The sequence below is a fragment of the Mustela lutreola genome, chromosome 6, assembly GCF_030435805.1.
Source record: "Mustela lutreola isolate mMusLut2 chromosome 6, mMusLut2.pri, whole genome shotgun sequence".
Lineage (NCBI taxonomy): Eukaryota > Metazoa > Chordata > Mammalia > Carnivora > Mustelidae > Mustela > Mustela lutreola.
This window is the reverse complement of record NC_081295.1, coordinates 124,354,871-124,364,891: the sequence shown is the minus strand read 5'-3', so window position 1 is coordinate 124,364,891 and position 10,021 is coordinate 124,354,871. Positions and strand designations below refer to the sequence as shown.

Genomic DNA, 10,021 nt, shown 5'->3' with positions numbered 1-10,021 from the left:
AATAGGTGTGAGCTATTTGTGTGGGAACCAGAAGCAAGAGCTTAAATTATTTCAGAGGTCTGGAAGGATGAGCCACAACCACCAACAGAGCATTAACAGAGTTTTAAATGGGTTAGGAAAAAAAAAATCACTTGCAAGTAGTGGAAAAGGCAAACTTATCTTTTTTTTTTAAAAGATTTTATTTATTTACTTGACAGACAGAGATCACAAGTAGGCAGAGAGGCAGGCAGAGAGGAGGAAGCAGGCTCCCCGCTGAGCAGAGAGCCCGATGTGGGGCTCGATCCCAGGACCCTGAGATCAAGACCTGAGCCGAAAGCAGAGGCTCAACCCACTGAGCCACCCAGGCGCCCCAAAGGCAAACTTATCTTGATGGAAGTTCGTGTGAAATAAAGACCCTGGGGTCTTGGTTGATGATATTCACCAAATGAGCCAACTGGATAAGGGGAAAAGCAGACTCTTCTGCTGAGCAGGGAACCTGATGTGGGGCTCCATCCCAGGACCTTGGGATCGTGACCTGAGCCAAAGGCAGAGGCTTAACCGACTGAGCCACCCAGGTGTTCCGTGATCTATGTTTTAAGACACGTTGATGGGTCAGGAGTTTAGAGGCCAGGACACAGAATGGTGAACAACAGATCCCATGGCTGTGAGCTGAGAACTCCCAAAGCTCCAGACATATGCAATCACCTGGAATTCATTTGAACTTGTCTCAGAATATTCAAATCTGCTCCTCCATGGGGTCCGAAAGTCAGTGAATGGCAGCATCATCCATTCAGCTTCACATGCCAAAACCTTGGGGATCATCCCTGACGCCTCTTCTCCCCTCTTCCCACCTTCCAAGGCCAGCCTATCATGAAGCTCTGTTGATCTTGCTTCCCAGATTTCCCTTAAATTTGTCATTTCTCTTCATCTCCATCACCATCCTGGCACATGCTACCTCCATCTTGCCCAGACTACTGCAGTAGTTTCCCAGGGTCTATTCCTGCTCTTTGATTTGTTTTCTGTTGCCACCAAACATAAATCTGACCCTGCTACTTTATTTCAAATCCTTTAATGGCTTCCTGTTGATCTTAGAATAAAGAACAAAATCTTCCTGACCAAGTTTGCCCACCTCATTCTTCAGCATCCTCCCCCACTCTGTCCTTCATACACCACTGGCCTAGTTCCAGTTCCCGCAACCGCCCACAGTCCCTCCTGCCATGGCCTTTGCAGAATCTTGTTCCCCTCCCTGCTGTCTTTGCCTTGTTAAGTCCTGCTTGTCCTTCAGCAATCTTCCCCCACTTGGCAACCAAATCAAATCCCCTCTTGCTGCTTTCAGGCACAGGACTTTCTTCTTTGTAGTACTTACTCTAGGTGTGATTTTACTTTTTAAAGAAAATAATGAATAACAATATTATTTACTGAGCACCTATTACATGCCAGGACAATACTTATTACATATTTTATCTTATTTAATATAACATATGAAATAGCTAATGTTATTGCCATTTCACAGAAAAGAAAACTTAATTGTTTTTTTGGAAAGGATTTTATTTTTATTTTTCTGAGAGCGAGTGCAAGCACCAGTGTGCACGTGCACAACTAGTTGAGAGGGAGGGGCAGAGGGAGAGGCAGACTCCCCACTGAGCAGAGAGCCCATGCAGGACTCAATCCCAGCACCCTGAGATCATGACCTGAGCTGAAGGTGCCAACTGAACCACCCAGGTGCCTAAAAACTTGTTTTAAGCAACTTGCTCAAGGCCACACAGCCAGGAAACTGCAAAGCTGGTCAGAAGCAGCCAGTAGGCTCTGGGCTCTCTGTTCTTTCTCTCCAGGATGCTGCCTGAGGGGACGAGGTTATGAACTCTCCATCACAGGTTGGATAATCCTGTTTTGGGAAGCTCCCAGGATCCCAGGCTGATTATCCAGCTCTAGAAACAGCCTGTTCTCGGTTCCTGACATCAGACAAATTGCCCCCATTCATTGCATCCCTTCAGGCAGGACTCTCCAAGAGAATCTGTGATCACAAAAACGGTCTGTAGCTGCACCACAGAATAGGTAGCCACTAGTCACATGTGACTATCGACTACTTGAAATGGGGCTAATATGGCTGAGGAACTGAAGTTAAAATTTTAGTTAATTTAAATTTAAATAGCCACAGGTGGCTATAGTGGCTCCTATTCTGGGCAGGGTAGCCTTAGAGAGTTTTCTCTACACTATAGGGAACTGTCACCTTGTCCGCCCAGCTTCTGCTGGTTTGCACCTGTCAAAAGGAAGCACGTGACTTATTTCAGTTTTAAACACCCATAAAAAGCTTCTTACAAAGATGGCACTGAACTAGGCAAGCCATTTTGTAATCTGCTTTTCTCCCCCTCATGATAGGTAGTACATAGTTCGGCCACTATGCATACGGTGTCCTTTCTAAGTGTTGCTGGTATTCTACATTGTTGTGATGACCCACATTTTGGGACATTCAGGCAGTTTTCACAATACAATAACAGACACACTTCTTCTTCTGGACATTCAGGCAGTTTTCACAATACAATAACAGACACACTTCATCTTCTTCTTCTTCTGGACATTCGGGCAGTTTTCACAATACAATAATACAATAACAGACACAGTTCTTTTTTTTTTTTTTTAAGATTTTACTTATTTATTTGACACAGAGAGATCACAAATAGGCAGAGAAGCAGGCAGAGAGAGAGCATGGGAAGCAGACTCCCTGCAGAGCAGAGAGGCCGACATAGGGCTTGATCCCAGGACCCTGGGATCATGACCTGAGCCAAAGGCAGAGGCTTAACCCACTGAGCCACCCAGGCGCCCCTAACAGACACACTTCAATAAATATCTTTGATGTCTATCTCTGTATCCATGCGGGAGAACTTCAGTATGATACATTTCTAAAGGTGGAGTTGGTAGGTCAAATGACAGTCACATTCAAATAACTGGAGATACAGCCAAACCCCCCTTTAAAAGGTGTGACTGAAGTCGACTTTCAACAGAAGTATTATAAGTACTGTATGCTCCTGTGCGGTGACAACGAGGTTGCCAATCCCTAATATTTTTTTTCTAATCAGATGTTATATTTTTTCTTTAATTCGCTTTTCCTTAATTACTGGTAAAGATGAGAGCTTTTTCATTTGGTTATAAACAATTCATATTTTTTCTGTTTATTGTCTGTTACATATTTCTACAGTCTTTTTTAAAAAAAGATTTTATTTATTTATTTGTCAGAGAGAGAGCACAAGCAGAGGGAACAGCAGGCAGAGGGAGAAGCAGGCTCCTTGCTCAGCGGGGACTCAACAGCAGGACCCTGCCATCATGATCTGAGCCAAAGGCAGAGGCTTAACCTACTGAGCTATCCAGGAGTCCCTCTTCCTACTGTCTTTCTACTCTGTTCTTCTTCTTACTGCTTTGTAAAAGCTCTCTGTATTGTCTATTTTGTTAAATATTTCTTCCAGACTAATTTGTCTCTTATTTTACTTAAGGTTAACCGTAAAAACGCTTTGTTAGTTTTGTGTCATTCTTGAGGATTTTATGCAGGACTGTTAAAAGAAACGGAAAAACAAAACAAGCACGAGTGAACCTAACAGGGTCTTACACAGTTCTCACGGACATTTTGGTCCGTGTTCCCTCACACGTACTTCAAATCCCAGCCTCAGGTTTTTCTAGATGAACGACTGTGGGCAAATTTCCTAATCTCACTGGGCTTCAGTCTTCTAGTCTGTAAAGTGGGAATAATAAACCTTGCTTTATGGGAACTTGGGGATACTTGTAGTTCTGGCTTTGGCTTAAGACGTTCCCTTCCCTTTCCCTGCAGTAGCCTCGTGAATCAAATCAGACCCAACAACTGGTTTCTTTGAAAATCGTATTAAAGACACGGGGTGGTGGGAGCATGGCGGACGTGGTAAAATTCACACTGAGTACATACGCGCCGAGTAAGGAGTAGCGCTCTTACCTCGCAAGAACGCTCTATAAAGTGCTGTACTCCATGAGGACCAGAGCTCAAGGAGCTCAGTATCGTGTGACTCTAGGAGCGTCTCACCTAGGGGCCATATCCCCGCCTCTGTCAGGAAGCCCTCGGGGTCCCGCCTCCCGCCCAGTTCGGTCGGACTCGCAGTTAAACGCGTGAGCGGAAAGCGACGCGGAACCAAGTGGTAAGGGGCTCGGATGTCTCCGACTCTCTCAATTAAAGGCCGGCCTCCTTCCAGTCCGGCTTCCTCGCGGTGCCTTTTGGGAGTTGTAGTCAGACGCGTTTCAACCCACTCCCGGGCGAGCCGAGACAAGACTCTAATTCCCAGAATGCCCCGCGGTGGGCGAATGGGTGCAGCGCCTATTCTTAGCTTCCCTACTTTTTCACTCCTTCGCCTCCTTTCCTTCTCTTCTGAATCCTCCACTCTGGACTCCTGTCTAGTTGTTTATCCTTCTCCCCATCTTTTTCTCTCATTTTCCATCGTCCATTCTCCTATTCCCGGGAGCCAAGGCGAGACTTTAGCTCTGATTAAGCGACGACTTGAAACTCCGGGTGCACGAGCGGGGAGCGACACGGAGTGGTGGTGGGGGGCCGAGAGAGAGAGGGGATGGGGGAGGCACGAGAGTTGGGTGAGAGGCGAGGAGTAGGAGGGACGTAGGAGAAAAGTTAGGAGACGCGACATGTCGATCAGGGTGAATGGGGTGAAGTCTTGCGGTGCAAAGAGGAGAGGTGGACTTAGATTTGGGAGACAAGGACGAGAAAGGTAGTTCATTGTTGTGCCCGGTAGGACCTGTGGGTCCAAGAAACAGATGGGAAGGACTGACAGATTTGGAGCTCAAGGGCTGATCTGACCAGGAGAGGGCAACAGAGAGGGGATTGGGCTTAAACAAGTTTCTAATATGGGACAATTAACAATTCTCCAGTTTGGAAATTGAGAGAAGACTGGAGTTGAGGCCAGAAGTGGGGCGAGGAGGCAAGAGAGAAGTGGAGGTTGGTCAGGTCTGGTAGAAAGGAAAGGAGATGAGTGACACAGAAGAGGATATCTTAGAAAGGATGGGTTACTATGGGGGCCAGCGGATCTGGAATAGGAATGAGGTGAGGGATGATACTGGCATGGATTGTGGGGGTGCATTTCTAACTTTGCATCTCTCAGGTGATGGAGAGCACCCCCTCAAGGGGTGGACTGAACCGAGTACACCTACAATGCAGGAATCTGCAGGAATTCCTAGGGGGCCTGAGCCCTGGCGTATTAGATCGATTGTATGGGCATCCTGCCACCTGTTTGGCTGTCTTCAGGTAAGGACCCCCTTCATTGCAGGGACCATGTTGAGGAAGTGTAATGGGGCCTTCAGACTGGAATAAGTTATCATGATTTGAACCTTAGCCCTGGGGGGCTGGAAGGCTGAAATGTGTCAGGCGAAAACAGATGGAACTGGTGGGAGCAGCAAGACTGGTAAAGGTGTGGGGGGTGGATGAGATGTTTGAGAGGTTGTTGAGGGCAGAGATGTAGATGAGGCAGTTTCTGATATTAACATTTTACCTGTACCCCCTTCCAGGGAGCTCCCCTCTTTGGCTAAGAACTGGGTGATGCGGATGCTCTTTCTGGAGCAGCCTTTGCCACAAGCTGCTGTAGCCCTGTGGGTGAAGAAGGAATTCAGCAAGTGAGTCTCTGTTGCATGCTCAGCAAGATATGGATTTCTCAACAGCTAGCTATTCCAAGTGTTCCTTGGAACACTTCCAGGAAATGTTAATGGATACACCACAAAACCTGTATTTAAATAAGTTTGAGAAATTCTGTGTACTGTATTTTTCCTCTTGGAAAGTTGTGATGTCTGCAACATGGTTCTGGTAAGGCATTGCCATAAAGAAATTTGCCTTAAGAAGGCATTGTTTTTGCTGTGTGAAATGGTGTTTCAAGGGAAAACCAGTTCAGAAAAGGCAGACATGGAGGCCTTTATGGGCCTCCTCCTTTTTGTTCTCCACACACTCCTGCTTCTGTTTCAGAGCTCAAGAGGAAAGCACAGGGCTGCTGAGTGGCCTCCGGATCTGGCACACCCAGCTGCTCCCTGGTGGTCTCCAGGGCCTGATCCTCAACCCCATCTTCCGCCAAAACCTCCGCATTGCCCTTCTGGGTGGGTATGTCACTTCCATCTTCCTAAGCTAGGCCAGCGGAACTAGTATTTAAACTGCTGGTTGGGGGGGAGCACCTAAGGGCCTCTCTGGAACCTTGTGGGCTTTACCTTTGGGAGCTCCTTTAGGAATAATTTGGATGAGATGTAGCTGCATGATGTAGGAAAGGAATGTCTCCCACTCATAGCCCATAGAGATGAAGGGGGAAAGAGGGCAGGGGATCAGGCAGGGAACACAGGCAGGGTTCCTTACTCTTGGTCCATTCTGGCATAGGGGCAAAGCCTGGTCTGACGACACAAGTCAGCTGGGTCCTGACAAGCACGCCCGGGATGTTCCCTCACTTGACAAGTATGCTGAGGAGCGATGGGAGGTGAGGACTTGGGACTCTGTGTCTCTGCTTGTGCTCCTATGTCTCGTGGCCCTTAGAGGCATTGTTCTCTCTATCCACTTCTGTTCCACAGGTGGTCCTGCACTTCATGGTGGGCTCCCCCAGTGCAGCTGTCAGCCAGGACTTGGCTCAGCTCCTCAGCCAGGCTGGGCTCATGAAGAGGTGAGGAAACCAGAGGTACATCAGATCCCTGCTAAACTGAGTATCTGGGGTGGGCTAGGCGTGCAGACAGTTATCAGAAAGGATTGCTGAGTGGAGTATGGCCAGAGAGAAACCAAAAAAAAAAAAAAAATGTGAGAGGACAAGTGGGGATGGTGGCCTCTCGCTGCGTATCTCTGCCATTGTCCCTGTCTGTGTCTCCTGTGTCTCTAGCACTGAACCTGGAGAGCCGCCCTGCATTACCTCAGCTGGCTTCCAGTTCTTGTTGCTGGACACCCCTGCCCAGCTGTGGTACTTTATGTTGCAGTATCTGCAGACAGCCCAGGTGAGGAGGCTGTTTGCTGACATGCTCTGATCTTCTCAGGACCCACTGAGAGACTACCTTGCAGACTGTTCCCTGATCCCTCATTTTCTCCCTTCCATCCCTGCCCCTTTGTCTCTGCGCATTCCTCCCTAGAGTCGGGGCATGGACCTAGTGGAGATTCTCTCCTTCCTCTTCCAGCTCAGTTTCTCTACTCTGGGCAAGGTAAGCAGGGGGATGGAGCTGAGGACTTAAGTGGGCAAGTTGGTGGGTAGAGAGATGAGAAGGGGAAATCAGGTTATGGGCAAAAGCGTGAAAGATAAGAATGAATAAAGCATTGACGGGAAAAGAGGGAATGAGTGTATGAGTTTGGGAAGGGGGAGAACGGGATGTTTTGATTCCAATCAACCACTTCTCTTCCCCAGGATTATTCTGTGGAAGGGATGAGTGATTCTTTGTTGAATTTCCTACAACATCTACGTGAGTTTGGGCTTGTTTTCCAGAGGAAGGTATGCATACCCAGATACGTAGCTTCTAGGAAAGAGACAGGGTGGTCTGTTGCCTTGGCCTTTAAAAAGGAGTGGGGTCTCAGATGGTAGTTAAATTTATAATGAGTATGGCCTAAGTGTAGAGTTACTGAATCACTATATCATGCACCTGAAACTAATGTTACATTACGTATCAACTATACTAAAAAAAGAGGGGTCTCAGCTGGCAGTAGCTAGAAGGGAGTTGCCAGGACTGAGTACTTAGGTCCCTTGGGGTTGTTAAATTGGGAGTTGAGCCTCTTGCCATCAGAAGGGTCTGGTGTCTCAGGCAGAAAGATGGTTAGTGACACTTGAGAGTGAGCTGGCCCTCTGTCTTTCCCTTCTGTCTTTTCCAGAGGAAATCTCGGCGTTACTACCCCACACGGCTGGCCATTAATCTCTCATCAGGTGTTTCTGGAGCTGGGGGTACTGCCCATCAGCCAGGCTTCATTGTCGTGGAGACTAATTACCGACTGTATGCCTACACTGGTGAGGCCAGAGGGCCCCAAGCAGCAGATAGAGGATGGAAGTGGGGAGAGGGAAGGGAGCAGGAGGGAGTGCCAGTTTGTGTTCATGTTTACCTGGCAGTTTACAGAGTTCTCTGACATTCCTCATCATACTTGAAGGTCTTGAGGGAATCGGGGTGTGGGAATAGCCTTCTCATCTTATCTTCCTATCCCTGGGCCAGAGTCGGAGCTGCAGATCGCCCTCATTGCCCTCTTCTCAGAGATGCTCTATCGATTCCCCAACATGGTGGTGGCACAGGTGACCCGGGAGAGTGTTCAGCAGGCCATCGCCAGTGGCATCACAGCCCAGCAGGTATTTCCACTTGGGGAAGGCGGGGCAGGAAGATAGGCTGCACTTGAGCTATGGGGTACAGGGTGCTCATCTTATAGAAGGCTAATATCGACTCTGTTGGAGTAGATAGTGGTGAGTTGTCTCTGAGCATAGACCATGCACTTGAAGAGAAGTCAAGGTTTTAAGCGTCAGGAAAAAACACGGGAGTGGGGGAGGTATAGATTTGTGTCTCTACCACCAACCCCTTCCTAGCTGCATAAATGTCCTGGCTGCTTCACTTCTCTGAGCCTCACTTTCCTCATCTGAAAAATGGAAATAATAACAGTTCTCCCCTCACAGGGTTTGGGGAGGATTCAGTGAGAGAATAGCAGCAAAGCCTTCGGCTCAGAGCCTGTCATGCAGTAAGTGCTAAAAAAATATAAAGTTGCTGCTATTTTAAAAAAGAAAAAAACGGGACTATCGAAAGGGCAAATGTGCTAGAGAAGAAATAGCAGATGTGACCAGTGGGAACAGCAACTTGGGATGACAGCTGGACAGGGATGGCTTTATGATAGGCATATGGCTATGGATTTTTAAATAGCTGATATTCCAGTGACATTAGGTGACAGTTTAGGTACCTTTCCTGCCCTCTTACTTGAGCCTCTGATTCCATTCTTGTCTGTTTTCCTAGATCATCCATTTCCTAAGGACAAGGGCGCACCCAGTGATGCTCAAACAGGTACCAAGCTACTGGAGGCTGACAGTTCCTGGCACCTGGCGATGAAGTGATGGAAAGAGAAAGGGATAGCCAAATCTGGGGAATGAATAGAGGGGTGGGGTTGTCTGGGGCAGTATTCCTGAATCTTTACAGCCATTGCTTGCCCCTACAGACACCAGTGCTGCCACCCACCATCACAGACCAGATTCGGCTGTGGGAGTTGGAAAGGGACAGGCTCCGGTTCACTGAGGGTGAGTGGCTTCTGGTGGTTGATTCTTGGTCACTGGCCAGGGGAAGGACAGTTTAGTCTTGATGAACTGAAAAAGCTATTCATGTATTTTATATTTTTATTGCATGAAATGGGAGAGAAAAGCTGGCAAGACACTTTATTTTGGGGGTGAGTGTGCAGTGGTAAATGAATTGTCTCAACTCTGCAATGTGGACTTAGCTAGAAGAGGGAAATTGGGAGCAATAATTACAGTAATTTCTCTGTGGTGAGCATTAGTTGGTTTTTCTTATTGTGTTATATTGCCTTACTGAACATGGCTGGCTCACACTACTGTTAGGATGAGCTCTAGGACAGACAAGCATAGAGAATTTGGTTTTTAAATAGTGGCTGGCAAGCCCAGACCACTGCCCTGAAGCTGCTCCGCAGGGGCCTCACGTTTTTTGCCCTTTCTGCCTCCCGGCTGCCCCTGCCCCGCGGACTCCAGGTGTCCTGTATAACCAATTCCTGTCGCAAGTGGACTTTGAACTGCTGCTGGCCCACGCTCGCGAGTTGGGCGTGCTGGTGTTCGAGAACTCTGCCAAGCGGCTGATGGTGGTGACCCCAGCGGGGCACAGCGACGTCAAGCGCTTCTGGAAGCGGCAGAAGCACAGTTCCTGAGAGCGCGGGCTCCGGGCGGGGCGGGGCGGGGCGGGGCGTGGCGGCCGCGTGGAGACGGGCGCGGCCTTAGAACTCAGGTGTTTTTATTTACACGTCGGACTATTAATTGTTTAATAAAGTTGTGGAAATGAGCCACGCGGCCGCGGGCCACTCCTCGCGAGACTTCCTCTCTCCTTGGAGGGC

General features: G+C 48.3%; 1 protein-coding gene across 3 annotated transcripts; it reads left to right on the top strand.

Annotated features, from left to right (window-relative positions):
• Positions 1-4,272: 4,272 nt before the first annotated feature.
• GTF2H4 (general transcription factor IIH subunit 4) lies at positions 4,273-9,969 on the top strand. 3 transcript variants are annotated; one of them, XM_059179012.1, is made up of 14 exons: positions 4,273-4,462; positions 5,106-5,248; positions 5,509-5,613; positions 5,957-6,088; positions 6,356-6,452; positions 6,544-6,632; positions 6,843-6,954; positions 7,087-7,155; positions 7,356-7,439; positions 7,814-7,946; positions 8,146-8,276; positions 8,926-8,973; positions 9,125-9,203; positions 9,666-9,969. In XM_059179012.1, exons 2-14 carry the CDS (start codon positions 5,109-5,111, stop codon positions 9,836-9,838), a joined length of 1,392 nt encoding a protein of 463 aa, XP_059034995.1. In that variant the 5' UTR covers positions 4,273-4,462; positions 5,106-5,108; the 3' UTR covers positions 9,839-9,969. The 3 variants fall into 3 exon arrangements, with proteins under 3 accessions (XP_059034995.1, XP_059034994.1, XP_059034996.1); XM_059179011.1 differs by having other exon boundaries at positions 4,273-4,504; XM_059179013.1 differs by having other exon boundaries at positions 4,273-4,535.
• The last annotated feature ends 52 nt before the right edge of the window (positions 9,970-10,021 follow it).

Coding starts and splice junctions, on each gene's coding strand:
- GTF2H4 (XM_059179012.1), top strand. CDS start 5,109: ATGGAGAGCACCCCCTCAAGGGGTGGACTGAACCGAGTACACCTACAA. Junction 5,249..5,508: donor ACCTGTTTGGCTGTCTTCAG/GTAAGGACCCCC, acceptor ACCCCCTTCCAG/GGAGCTCCCCTCTTTGGCTA. Junction 6,633..6,842: donor CAGGCTGGGCTCATGAAGAG/GTGAGGAAACCA, acceptor CTGTGTCTCTAG/CACTGAACCTGGAGAGCCGC.